General features: G+C 37.3%; 1 protein-coding gene across 1 annotated transcript in view; it reads left to right on the plus strand.

The window, feature by feature from the left end:
• The window catches only part of NECAB1 (N-terminal EF-hand calcium binding protein 1), a 182,570-nt gene that overhangs the window by 24,572 nt on the left and 142,987 nt on the right, over positions 1-15,011 (plus strand). Inside the window, exon 3 of the mRNA XM_026495772.4 lies at positions 7,998-8,106. Coding sequence (XP_026351557.1) covers positions 7,998-8,106 — 109 coding nt within the window. The remainder of the gene's footprint in view (positions 1-7,997; positions 8,107-15,011) is intronic.

Genomic DNA, 15,011 nt, shown 5'->3' on the forward strand with positions numbered 1-15,011 from the left:
GGTGAGAGAGACATCTTTTGAGATCTGTTTTTGATCTTAAGAGGAAAGCTTCTACTTCCCCACCATTTAGTATGACTTTAGCTTTGGAATTTTTGTAGATGTTCTTTATCAGATTAAGGAAATTCCCTTCTATTCCTAGTTTGCTGAATTCTTATTATTAATCACTGTTCAATTTCATCAAATGCTTTTTCTTCATCAGTTGATATGATCATAGATTGCTTCTTCTTTAGCCTGTTGATGTTGGGGGTTACACTGATTGACTTTTTAATATTGGTCCAGCCTTGCATAACTAAACTAAATCCCCCTTGGTCTTTATATATAATCTTTTTAAACATTGTTGGATTCAGTTTGCTAATATTTGTTGAAGATTTTTGCATCTATATTCCTATATTGGTCTAGAGTTTTCCTTTTTTATAATGGTTTTATCTAAGTTCGGTGTTAGGATAATGCTGGATTCAGAGAACAATACTTTCACTGCATATAAAATTCTAGATGATGGGTCTTTTCTTTCACCACTTTAAATATTTCACTCCGCACCCTTTTTTTTGCATGGTTTCTGATGAGAAGTCCACTGTAATTTTAATTTGTATTCTTAGTCCTATATAGACTATAGATTAATTTTTTTTCCCACCTCTTTCTAAATTTTCTCTTTGTCTTTGGTATTCCGTAGTTTGAATACGATATGTGTAGGTATAGGGTTGCTTGGGTCAGGGTGGAGGGATATCAAGGCAGTAATTTATCCCGTTTTGTGCTCTCTGAGCTTCCTGGGTATGTGTTTTGGTTTCTGTAATTAACTTTGGAAAGTTCGTAGCCATTATTATTTCAGATATTTCTTCTGCTCTGTATCTTTTCTTCTCCACCAATTGTGTTTACGTAAAACCTTTTGAAATCTCTTCGAGTTCTTAGATGTTCTGTTTAGGTTTTGGTTTTTGTTTTTTGTCTTTTACAAACTCACTGATTCTTTTCTCAGCTGTATTGAGTCCACTGATGAGCCCATCAAAGGCATTCTTTATTTCTGTGTTTTTGATTTTTAGCATTTTCTTTTGATATTTCTTCTTTAGAGTTCCCATCTCTGGTTACAGTCCCCATCTCTTCTCTTTCTTTCCATTAGACCCCTTAACCTACTAATCATAGTTAGTTAGAATTTCTTTTTTGATAATTCCAGTATCTGTGTCAGATCTTAGTCTGGTTCTGATGCTTGCTTTGTTTCTATAGACCGTGCTTTTTCTTGCATTTTACCATTACTTATATTTTTGTGAAAACTGATCATGATATATCAGGTAATAGGAAATGAGATTCATAGGTTTCTAGCTTGAGAAATCTTGTTAATCTGGTAGAGTTGGGCAGTGCTTAACGTTTGCTCTAGCTGTACGTGCTACAGCCTTCAAATGCCTCTTGTCTTTTTGTCTCCCTGTTGACCTGGGCTTCTCTGAGTACTCCTCTTCAGAGAGAATCTGAATCTTACAGCTCTTTCAGCTGTAATCCACTGTAAATTAAGTGGGAGCCCTGTTGGTGTGATGGTAAGAAATGGAGGAGCAGATATGTTCCATAATCTTCTGATTAAATCTCAGTCTTTCAGTGGGCCTGTATTTCTTGGCTGTGACCTTCATAAATGTTTCGTAGCTTCCCTTCAACTTATTTGATATGAAGTCTAGAGGGGACTGCAGTGAGGGAAGTGTCCTTCCCCCAAGTGGGATAGGGTTCTGATAAAATCTGTGGCCCCTGAAGAATAGACTTTTGTCCTGAAGAGCACTCTGGGTATATTTCATGATTACTCTTGCTCTTCCTTGTGCCAGAGCTCTAAGGTGATCTTTTTTGTCTCCTCACTATGAGAACCTGGTGGGGTTCCTGGAGGTAAAACCCATGAAAGTGTGGAAGGTCCCTAAAGACTGAAGCCCCCAGGAGTTTCTCCCTCTCATGTAGTCTGTATCCAGCCTCCAGCAATTCATCAAATTTACCATGTTAGTGTTTCTATCAGTTTATGGCTCCAGTAGCTTCTGCTTTGTGTAAGCAGATCTTGGCTATGATTCTCTGGTTTTCCCCGTTTCTCAGATTTTGGGTAGTGGTTGGCCTGCAACCTCAGTCCTCTGATGAGTCCAAGAAAAGTCACTGATTTTCAGTTTGTTCAGCTTTTTGCTATTCTAAGGACAGGAGTGAAAATGTCTAAGGTCTTTACTAATCAGAGCTGAAATCAGAAGAGCTTGCATTTTATTTGCATTTATATATTGTTAGTAACTTGTTTTAAACCCAGTATATAACATTAGACGTTTGAGAGGTAGAGGCTGTGTAGAGATAAGGAAGTTAATGCACAATGATATTAAATGACTTGTACAAAGTGATATGTACATTTGATAGAAAGTATTTAATCTATTTACATTTAATTACATGTTAATATAGTAATTATTATTTTTCTTAATTTATAATTTAAGAACTTCATTTTAGAAACAAGGTTGCTATTTTTTATTTCTGCCTCAAATTTTGCATATTATGCAAAGTATATGCTGTTCTTTGTGTGTTAAACTGAGTAATGCTTTCCAGGTGTTCATTTTGTACAAGGATGCTGTTGTTATTTTTGAAGATGATCATGTTTTGGTATTTTAATCTTAATAAAGCACAATATTTAAAGTGTTCAAAAATGTTAAAGAAATACATGAAGGAATATCCAGTGGTTTGAAAGAATAATCTTTTTTTTTTTAGATAGAGAGCATCAGTGAGGGGGTGGGGGAGAGGGAGTGAGAGAATCTTAAGCAGGCTCCACACCCAGTGCGAAACCCAGTGTGGAACTCTATCTCAGGACCCTAAGATCACGACCTTAGCCCAAATCAAGAGTCAGATGCTTAACCAACTGAGCCACCCTGGCGCTCCTGAAGAATAATCATTTAAATGGTCACAAAACTAGATTAAAATTATGATAGTAGGAAGGGAAATGCTGAGATCAGTGCTCTAGTTGTTGGCATATTTGTAAAAACAAAACCTGAAGGAAAAATTAAATGAGCGTTTAAAGACTTTTTTCAAAGCAGTACCAGTTTTAGGATGTGTAAAACCTTATTACCTAAGAAAATAAAGTAAAATATCAATTTTTTAAAAAGATTTTATTTATTTATTTGAGAGACAGAGAGTGCACACACAGGCAGGGTGAGTAGCAGAGGGAGAGAGAGAAGCAGTTTCTCCACTGAGCAGGGAGCCCATTGCGGGGCTCGATCCCAGGACCCTGGGATCATGACCTGAGCTGAAGGCAGACGCTTAACCGACTGAGCCACCCAGGCCCCCCTTAAATTTCTATTTTTAAACAAACATATAAAATATCCATTATTCTGTGTGTACTCAATAAGTCCTTTTCAAGAATAAGAACAAGATGGGAATTAATAATACATAACGGTCTTGACTTAGCGAGACTGAGCAAGTAAATCCACCCAAAAATCCTACCTACCCTCATTGAACTCTTACTGTGTGCTAGGTACTATGCCAGGTGTTTTCTGTACAGCCTCTCAATCCTTGCAACAGCCAAGCATTTATAAAATCTGAATTAAAGAATTTAGTTGGCATTTCCGAAGTGTATTCTAGGCCCTTTTCTGTCTCATGTAGGCATTCTCCTTGGGAGAATAAACTCACGTCTAGGACCTCAATTAGTATGTACTGGTAATTCCCAAGTACCTTATTCCGTAGGTACATCTAATTTGAATAGAGCACAGTACTCCAGCCCATGTGTTCTTTCTTGCAATGAATGGAGATATCATCCATCTGATTACTCAATCTTGGGCAGATATCATTTTTGACTTAATGTTTCCTCTCATCCATCACCTTTAACTGATCACCAGTTCCTATTGATTCTGTTTCCTAAACATGTTATAAATCTGGCCACTTACCTTGTGTTCTTACTGTCACCACCAAAGTTTAAGCCACCATTGATTCTTGCCCTAATTGCCGCAGCGACCTCTAATGTGTCTTCTCTTCTGGTGCCACACCTGTCCACTCTACTCTACTCACTGCAGCCACACTAAGCTTCCTAATAGGACAGTGGCTCCTCTTGGGGTAGATTCAGAAGTCTTTACCATGATTTGTATGGTTTTTCCTGACATTGACTCCTGTATCTAACTCTCTGGCTTGTCCTTCCCACCCAGCATGTAGCCTTTTCTCCCAGCTTTGTTGATGCATAGTTGACACTTTAAGATTGCATATATTGAAGGCAGACGATTTGATAATTTGATAGACATATGTATTGTGCAATATTCAGTACAATAAAGCTACTTAACATACTCATCGCCTCACATAATTACTCTTTTTTAATGGTAAAAACACTTAATAGCTCCCCTTTAAGGAAATTTCAAGTATGCAATACAATATTGTTAACTGTAGTCACATTGTTGTACCTTAGATCTCCAGAACTTACTCATCTTGCCTAACTAAAATTTTGTACCCCTTTACCAACGTCTTCCAATTCCCCCTTCTCCCAGCCTCTGGTAACTATTATTCTACTCTAGTATGTATTCTTTGACCGAGTTTACTGATTTTTCTTTTCAATTCCCAAACTGTATTATTTTTGCCTCCTAGCTTTGTGGTTGGCATTTCCTCTACCTGGAATACTGTCCCCCTTTACAGATCTTTCCCCATTTAACCTCCATTTTTCACTGTATCTCAGCTGAAATGTCACTTATTCTGGGACGCCTTCCCTATATACTTACATCTGGATTAGTTTCTTTTCTACATGGTCCCACATCATCCGGTGTCTCCTAGAAATGCCCTTATCATACGCTTTTTGGCTGTTCATTTGCTATATATTCCATCATAATTACAGAATTCTTAAGGGCTTGCCTATGTTCTTAGCACAAAACAGTGTTGGAACATAGTAGGATCTGAGTAAAAATTTGGTGAAAGAATGGATGAAAGTGTTATACTAATAAATGGCAAATCCATGTTAAAACCTCAAGTTTTCTTTGTTCTGAGACTGCTCTGAGCAACTGCACTCTCCTACCTCCATCTCAAAAATTAATAGAATATAGAGCATAAGATCGGAATACTTTAAAAATAAAGCAGAGGAGAGGCCAGCTATGCTCAATACAAACTCTGGCAATGCATGCAATTCAGATAGAAAAATTGAAAAACCTGCATCCTTTATTATAGTGGGGGAGGTGGGTAGGAGGATGGGGTAAATGGGTGATGGACATTAAGGAGGGCACTTGTAATGAGCACTGGATGTTATATGCAAGTGATGAATCACTAAATTCTACCTCTGAAACTAATACTACACTATATGGTAATTGACTCAAATTTAAATCAAATCTTGAAAGAAAAAAAGAAAGATTTATTTCATAGTATATCAGATCTCACAAGATTTGGCTAATCGGTAGGCCAAACCAGTATAAATCAAGGTTTAATTATGTTCCATTTCAAAAGAAAAGTAGGAAAATTGAAGATTGAAGTTGAAAAAAAATATTGTAATAAAAAATTCAGATTGCTTTGTTAATGCAGAACCACACTAGAAAGGAGTATTTTGTCTCTTTAAAACAAAAACAAAAACAAAAACAAAAAAACCTGTAATACTTTTGTTTAACATTAAGACATTAGTCTAGAAATATTCCAAACTAACTCTTTACAATTGCTTATTTAAAAGTATAGTAGCCTGAATTTAAGACTTCCTAGAGTCTTGGATGTGGTAAAAACAGGCTTTCAAAATATAGTTTCCATCCTTCAAGTCAGGACTATAATTGAATGGTTCAGCTTACCTGACAGCCATTAAATATTCACCAAAGGAAGCATATTCCACCATGAATATGTATGTATTACATCTGTTGCAAATTTCCATAGTAGATTTGGAAATAGTGGCTTGATTTCTATTGTCTTTCCTTCCTCCCTCCCTCTTCCTTTCTCCTTCTCCTTCCTTTCTCCCTTCCTTCTTTTCCTTTTTTCCTTTCCTTTCCTTTCCTTTCCTTCCTGCCCCCTCGCCTCCCCCCAGCCACCTCCCATTTCCTCTCCTCCCCTTCCTTCCTTCCTTCCTTCCTTCCTTCCTTCCTTCCTTCCTTCCTTCCTTCCTTCCTTCCTGTCTCCTATACCGAGACATGGTTTGTGTCCAATTCCCCAACCTGGTGATATATTTTTTGTCAAAGTAAGGAGATACACAGTAGAGGTAACTATACTACGTCCAGTCTGGAATATACATCAGGTTACATGGAGCCAAAGTTAAAAATAGTCATTTGAGACATGATACTAAAATAGCCCATCCAAAAGCAGAAATACAAAAATAGACAATGGATGAGCCTGGTGGATTCAACTTCATTTTGCAATGGGTTGCTGGGGTCTTTGAATGGCTGAGCTACACTGAGGCAGGCCAGCCCAGGGGACCTCTGGGAGTGAGGATCTCATTCAGTGCATGATCCAGATTAGGTTTGTTGTGACCTGCAATGCTAAGTCCGCTCGGTTAGCTGTTGGCAAGAATTAACTGGAAGATTGGTTTAATACACCTATTAAGTTAAGAAGTATAATTATATGCGATTTAAAAACTCTCAAGGGTCTTTATGTTTATATTTTGCAAATAAGGATTTTTGAAAATGTTACAGCCTTTAAATCCCTATCTGAAAAAGCAGGTCATTCAGTGATTAGGCCTATTGTGTCCTTTATGGTGTTAGTGTGAGGAGGAATCTTACAGGTCACCACAAGTCCTGATTTCTTGACTGCTCCACCCCTCCATGCCTTCTATGAGATTCAGATCCTCTGGTAGGGCTCAGAATTTGCAATTTTTTTTTTTGGTAAGATTTTTTTTTATAATAGTTTTTTATTACGTTAGTCACCATACAGTACATCCCTAGTTTTTGATGTAAAGTTCCATGATTCATTTTAACCGAACTTCACGTGGTCTGTGGGCCATCTTTTGAGGGGGAAAAAAAAAGCTCCAAATAGATCTTGAAGATCCAGTCCTATTAAATCTTATCACCTTTTTCTCAAAGACAAGTTCTACTTTCTTCAGTATGGTGGTGTTGGTAGGACCACACAATAAGAGTTTTGTGACCCTAAGTTCCTTTCTCTTTAGTCCTCCAGCTGCCTCGTTGTTAATGGAGAGGAACATTCCACCACTTAAGTCATTTGGCAACTTCCCTGAGAGAACTGGTACACCAGCTTCTTGCACAGAAAGAAGGATGCTTTCCTTTTCCTTCTTGTCCATTCACTCCCTTAAATTCTCTGCTTCTGAATCTTGTAGAGATCTTTTACTTTCATCTATTATTGTGTTTCTTCCATCTCTGCTTATCCACATTTACCTGCTGTAGAAAGGTGCAAAAGTTACTAAAACTCCTCATGCTCCCAAATAAAAAGATCTTTGATTGCCCTAACTCCCATCTATACCAAAGTGTATCTCTTATTGCACTTAACATTGTGTTACTGTGTGACATGCTTATACTTACGTCTACACCTCTTATTTCTTTTTGTTAGACTCCCTGATTTGATTGTCATTCACTTTTATATCCCACAATAAGTAAAATGTGTTTTTCTTTAAAAAGCCTTCATTTGTTTAAATAGTAAAGAAATGAACACAGTTTGTTGGATTGTAATAACAATTTTAAAGTCTAAATGTTAGCATTCATTTGATCAATATACACTTATTAAACATCTACTTATTCTGTAACCTGCTAGTTCCTGTGTATCAAGACAAAAATGTCTAAATAATTGACTCTGTCTTAGGCTTTTATTTGGTTGGGTTGGTATCTTTTTGGCATGTTTGGTTAAATTGTTTGTTGAATGTTTGCCCAGAAATAAGTGATCCCAAACATACTTAAAACCATATAGACCTATTTCATCAGGGGGTATACATCTGAAGTCTATGTACTAGATATTAAATTATTTTTCTTTTTAACACCTTGAATTATTCTTTCTTTTTAAGTAAATGTGGATACATACACAAATAAACCTGTATAAGCATTTGGGCAAAGTTTTTAAAAAATAAAAGATAAAACAATATACAAAGTTGAAATGATTTGCTTCTCTTCTGTCTGTTCCTACCATTTCAGATGATGGAAAATTGTCCTTTGAAGAATTCAAAGCATATTTTGCAGATGGTGTTCTGAGTGGAGAAGAATTACATGAGCTCTTCCATACCATTGATACACATAATACCAAGTAAGGAACTTTTTTGTCATTGGATTCTGTAAACGATATAGCGAGGGTGTGAACAGGCACATACCAATGAAGGAGAGAATGACGAAACATGCAGAGGGCACGTTTTGTAATGTTTAATTCTGTATGGTTAATTTTGAGATACCCTCTCTTTAGTAATTGAAATACTCCGAAAAACTGAGTATTTGAATTGCGAAACAGTGATCTGTAGGGAGCCCTCTTACGGTAGCTTTAGAGTGTGCAGAATGTAAAACAAAATCAAAGATTATAAATAATTCTAATTCTATCATTAATAAGAAAATAGAATTTTACCTTGCTTCTTAGGTTTCATCTCCGTTTGCTCCATCTAAAAACTGTCCTTAGGCCGTTCTTATATTAGTGCAGTGAAATGCATAGCTGCAGTGATTATCTGAACAATTCGGAGGTGCTTAACTCCAAATCGCTGTTACCTGAGACACGCAGGTAATTCAGGACACAGAATTTTTTTCTGAATAATCGATGAGTACAGTGATCTATCTATTTTATTTATTTTACATATATAGGTCTTTCCTATTAGTATAGCATTGATAAAATCTCTATATCCTTACTACACTTAAAAATATAAAATGATGAACAATTTAGGATAGAGAACAACAGAAATGTGCTGTTCGATTTGGGTAATTGAACCAAATCACATCATTTGAGACAGTCGTGATTGTGGAATTCTAATGTGGAAAATGCGTCATTTCAGCCATGCCCTGAGACCCATCAGCATGTCTGCTACTTGAACAATCACTGTCTTGCTTTAGGCAAAGTGTTGACAGGGTCCCAGGCAGTGAGCCAGCTTGCCAAGAAAATGCTCTTGGGCTCCATCTAAGCACAGACTTTTTTTGCGGCAAACTCGTAAGAAAAATTAAAAGATTAAATTCACTTTCCTCAAGCAGCTGTGAATTTGTTAAATAATCAGTTTGTAAGTTTCTTGACTTCTGTTGGAATTTCAAATTGCCTATGAAACCGCTTAAGTTTTTTGTTGTCAGAAATAGCGTTAGCTGATAACTGTGTCAGAAGTTCCATTCTGTTCAACAAATCTAAGTCCCTCCTGGGTATCGGTGGTACAACATGGAACCAGCTTATAATTTATGGAACAATAGACCCACTAACTGATCACTTCACTATAATATCCTAGGTACTGTGACTGAAGTGTGTGCAGAACACCTTGGGATAACACAGCAGGGCAGGGAGTTTTAGCCTAGTTTGGTAGACTCTAGGAATGTTCCTAGGATTAGGTAGCCAGGAGCTGAGTCTTTACAGGAGAACGGAAACTGGTTAGGGAAAGAAGGAGATGAGGGGATATATATTCCAACTAGAGGAAAAATGCATAAATAAAGACCTGGAAGTATAAGCTGGAAGGGAGTGGCAAGTATTTTTGTGTTACTCAAGTGTCAGTTGTAATGCTGGGAGCAGGAGGAGAAAAATCTGGAAAGGGAAGAATGGGCCAGACAAGAAGGAATTGGCACTCTGAGATGCAAAAGTGCTTCAGATTTAGACTGCAGGCCGGGAGACGCTATTAAAGCTCTTAAGCCAGGGAGAAACATCTTTGTGGGTCATTGTGGCTCCACTGAAGGACAGAGCTAATGGGGCAAAGGTGGAGAAAGACCACAGATGGTAGCTGAATTCTTAAATGACTGCTAGGGAATAATGTTTATGCATGGAAGAAAGGAAGCCATGTGAACCGTTCTGAGAAATGATATCTAAGTGAGCAGAAGAGCAGAGGCTCCCGTTGTGGCTCAGATATTGGAAGTTGAGATGCTAATACTTCATTATGTATTCTGATTATTTCTTCTTCATTGCGGTTATTATTAGAGTTTTAACAGTATCCAGATTTGAAACAATTATTGAGACTCATAGTTGCAAAATTAGGTGTCACAGAGATTTTTCAAAACACATTTACTCCTATTAGAGAAAAACAAAGTCTTCAATAGACCTCGTTGGCCTGATTTTGCTATTTTATTTATACATTTATTAGTTAAAATTACTTGGCATAGCATTAAGATTACATTTAGTGCTAAAGAAGTACATGCAATGATTTATACAGCGAGTCCAAAGGAGTGATTATTTCTACAAGTTACTCTCACATATGCATTAGTAAAAGCACTTAAGTGTTCTCTGGTAACTGTTTTCTGATAATGGTGTTCAACCTAATTTAGAGCTAAAATATATTAGAGACTTCCGAATTGTATTAATGAAATTCCTTTTTTAAAAAAGAAAGTATGTCAGTGTCAGGCTTTGATCTTTTAGGGAGATTAATTCAAACATTTACAGAAATTTCAGAGCTATACTTCAAGCAAGTGATAACTTTCGTCTTTGCATGATCCAAGTTTTAATTATTTTAGTGATTGTACTATATATGCCATATATTTTTCCCCTTCCACATAACTTCTAAGAAAATACGTTCTCATATGCTGAGCATTGCCAACCATTCAGATTTTTTCAAGGATACATCCTGGCCTGAAGGAGCCAATTCATACATAGGCTGGATCATGTCATGTGGACTCATTGTCTCATGTCTATGGTGACCCATGAGATCAGATACCAGAATGTCTGCTGCTGAGGCCCCTAGGGATGCCTGGTTCCTGCCCCTCCTGATATCTAGTGGTTTCTTCCTCTTGAAGTCCATTAAATCACTATCCACTTAATGCACTGCATTTTCTTGAGCTTGTTTGAGTAAGATTCCGTTCCATGCAAAAGTGTATTCTAAGTATTAGCTCATTCCTGCCATCTATGGAAATCCGTCTTTTTGCTATAAATATTATATTTGCTGTGTTTGAAAAGTGACATATCCACTCTGAAAATATTTAGAAAGAAAGAAGGAAAATATTGAGAACCTATCTTACTAGCCTAATTCTCCCCTTTTTTCTCATGAAGAATATTCTTGAAATATTATGTTCAATCATGGCAAGCAAATATTATTTAGAAATGTAAATAATTAAGATATTTTAAATACCAAAATTAAGTAAATTATTCCTTATAAAAGGACATCAAAAAAGCCATCAGGTAAACCTACAGCTTTTCAGAGACCATGTTTTTATGGATAGCTTTTAAATGAACCAACTATAAGCCCTCTCTACACACATTTAAGTACCAGTTTTAATTTCCAAATCCAACTCTCCTGGTTTTTTCCCTTTCCTTTCATTCATTCATTTCTTTGTTCTTATATTTTTAAAAGAATCAATATGTTCATTTAAGAAATTGTGTTTAGGGGGTTCCCCTGCAGATACAGTATGCCCTGGAGCCAGCTGAAACTTTTCAGTCAGATTGCCTCTCCTGGATGCAAGTAAACTATAACCAACAAATACAACAACAGACCTGAAGACATGCAGCCTCATAAGAACTTACACATTTGAGACCTGCAAAGATTTCTATACGTGAATATTACCAAGATAGGAGGTATTTATAGGTCTGAATCGTAGAGAATTTTTTTTTGTGTATTTCAAGATGAAACCATCAACCACATGTCCCTCCGTGTTAAGGGAGGTGTCTAGGGAGTTGTGGTCACCTTTTCAGGAAGCTTAACTCAAAATTTGGTATAATCTCCTAATGAGAATTCCGTGAATCATCCTAATTTTTGATTAGAATTTTAAGATAATGAATGTTTTGCCAGAAATTATATTCGGGCCTGATATACATGGCCTGAAGATTTCATTCAGAGCAGGGACTAGAAATGAAACAGCCTGAATGAGAGTAGGAGAAATTTGAAGGCATCAGAAGTCTAAATTTCCATCACCTTTATCCAAAAATTAATTTTAAAATTGGTAGATCTGATCCATTACGTTTGGACATTCAGAATTTTTCATGAGTTTTTTTCTTGAATACTGTAATTGGTTGAGTGTGGAACAAAAAGCCAGCTTGTCCCAGTGAATGATACTTGGGATATATAGCATAGCAAAGAAAATGAAGGTCGAAATGTAAGTTTTTGTCAACAGGGCAAAATATTGTTGAAATCTTTAACTTTCTCAAACTTTAAGGGAAGTGCACACAACCTTATATTCCACAACATTCTGCAAATATCATGTCCACCTTACTAAGCCTTTCATGATTCACAGACTTGTCAATCCCCATTTTAACTGTCTACTGTCTGGGTTAAATATGCCTAATCCTTTTTCTTCTTAAAAAAAAGAATTATTTATTTCTCAGTCATTTCAATTAGCCTTGTTACATCTTTTCCAGCTCCATTAAAGGGTTTTGGACACAGATTTTTCTCAAATTTGTATAAGTTACTGTCTAAAAAAGAATACACAAAGCCCTTAACCTTTAAGTCTGGCAAAGTTTAGCACAAGCTAAATCTACAGCTTTGATAGCTTAAATTGAAACCACAACAGCAAAGAGCAGGAATAGATAGAAGGAAGATCATTAGGTCAAGAGGAAACTTCCATGGTTCATCAAAAGTGCTCTTACTCATCAGAAAGCCAGCTTGTCTACATTTTTCAGTCAGAGGAACACATGAATAAATTAACATAATTCCCTGTGGTGTTAACCATAGCACAGGCGGGGGAAAGATCCCCTAGAGACCAAAAATGATTCTTCCAGTATACTGCACTTTGGAGTTGCAGATTGTTAAGATAGACCAAATGGTAGAGCAGATGGGAGTGTTGCTCTTAGGTCAGGGAGTGAACACACAGAAAAGCTTCCCAGGGCCTACAGATGGGGGTCGGGGGAGGGTTTAACTAGAGATGGGCAACTGTTGTCTTCAGGTCGAGTATTCCTCATTCTAGGCTAAAATAATTTTTTCAGTGCCGATGACTGGGATTTCACCCAATACTTGTTAAATCACGGAAGCACACCAAAGTGACAGAAATATCACCACCTACTAAAAGAGCATAGTCCATCTTGAGCTAGCTCGAAAAGCTTAAAATCTCTTTCCCAAACTGAAAATTTGTCTCTCAACTTCCACTTATTTTTCTTAGTTCTGTTCCTTAGGGACATGCAGAAAACAAATATTTTATGACAAGTCTTTCTAATATTTGAAGACAGTTTTATGCACCAGTGAGGAGATAAAATCCCATAATAATTGGAGAGTAATGATATCAAAGGGTTTATTGCAGATGGCAGAATTTGGTTCCTTCTGAAACAGAAGGTTGTTCATCTTTTATTTGTGCACGACAGTGAAATGCTAAAGCTCGATGAGTTGGTTGATGCAGCCACTTTCTCCCTTGAGTTATTCATCACATGCTTAAGTAGACACATTCTGTGGGCAGTAAGAAAAGAAGGCAGTACCAGTACCCAAGGGATAAGCAGTAGGTTGGTCTGAAGAGTATGTGGCACAGTTTGCACTGCATTATGACTGGAAAATTCACTGCAATTCCATAGTGGGCAAGAGAGAGCTTCCTGTTAACATAACCAATCCCATCTTCAACTGGAACTGAAGGCTCTGAAAGCAGCACCAAGACCTAAGTGCTTGGAGAACAGGACAGGTCACCGTCCCAGGTGCGAGGCGAAGCAAACATGCCATGACTGAGAGGTGCACAGGAAAGAAATTGGAAAAGAGTAAAAGGTGGTAGAGCCAAATGTCAAGATGTCAAAAAAGTAAAGTGAAAATCAGATTCCAGACTATAACAGGGTAAACTGGAGTGGACAGACCGGGTGTCCAGAGTTGAGGTTTAGCAATATAGATTGGCCAAAGGAGCCCCGGCTGAAGAATGCTCCAAGTATTCCAGCAAGGCCCAAACTGGCCATGAGCAAATTAGCAGAGAACACAGAGCGTTTCTTTCAGCTCCACGATCAAGACTTGCCTGTAGCACAATGAGATACCACATCACACTGGTCAGAATGGCTAAAATTAACAAGTCAGGACACAACAGGGGTTGGCGAGGATGCGGAGAAAGGGGAACTCTCTTGCACTTTTGTGGGAATGTAAACTGGTGCAGTCACTCTGGAAAACAGTATGGAGGTTCCTCAAAAAGTTAAAAATAGAGCTACCCTATGACCCAGCCATTGCACTAGTAGGTATTTATCCAAAGGATACAAACAGTGATTTGAAGGTGCACATGCACCCCAATGTTTACAGCAGCAGTGTCCACAATAGCCAAAATATGGAAAGAGCCCAGGTGTCCATCGACTGATGAATGGATAAAGATGTGGTATATATATATATATATATATATATATATATATATATATATATATATATATATATATATATATATAAATACAGACACAATAGAATATTACTCAGCCATCAGAATAATGAAATCTTGCCATTTACAACAATGTGGATGGAACTAGAGGGCATTATGCTAAGTGAAATAAGTCAATCAGAGAAAGAAATACCATATGATTTCACTCAGGTGGAATTTAAGAAACAAAACAGATGAACATAGGGGAAGGGAAGGAAAAATAAAAGATAAAAGCAGAGAGGGAGACAAACCATAAGAGACTGTTAACTATAGGAAACAAACTGAGGGTTGTTGGGGGGGGGGTAGGTGGGGGGGGGTAACTGGGCAACGGACATTAAGGAGGGCACTTGATGTAATGGGCACTGGGTGTTATATGCAACTGATGAATCACTAGATTCTACCCCTGAAACTAATAATACACTATATGTTAACTAATTGAATTTAAATCTAAAAAGTTTTTAGAAAGACTTAGCTGTAGGAACCAGGTTGTGAGCTGACCTCCGCAGGCATTAAGTAACCTCCTTGTCATAAACAGAGAAAGGCCGGCAGATGCATGTCGTTTTCCAGAGAGAGGAGGAGTTCTCTATCAGCTCTGGCCAATGATTTTAGTTGGAATGCTTATATGCCAAATGAGGCACGGAGTCAAAGGAGCTGCGTTACTAAGGAGGGAGGGAATAACGTTCTTATAGATTCCTCAACTTCCTCTAAGCTTTACTTGGCAGAAATTACAATAGGGTAGAAGATAATATAGTAAGC

This window comes from Ursus arctos, unplaced genomic scaffold, assembly GCF_023065955.2.
Source record: "Ursus arctos isolate Adak ecotype North America unplaced genomic scaffold, UrsArc2.0 scaffold_6, whole genome shotgun sequence".
Classification (NCBI taxonomy): Eukaryota; Metazoa; Chordata; class Mammalia; order Carnivora; family Ursidae; genus Ursus; species Ursus arctos.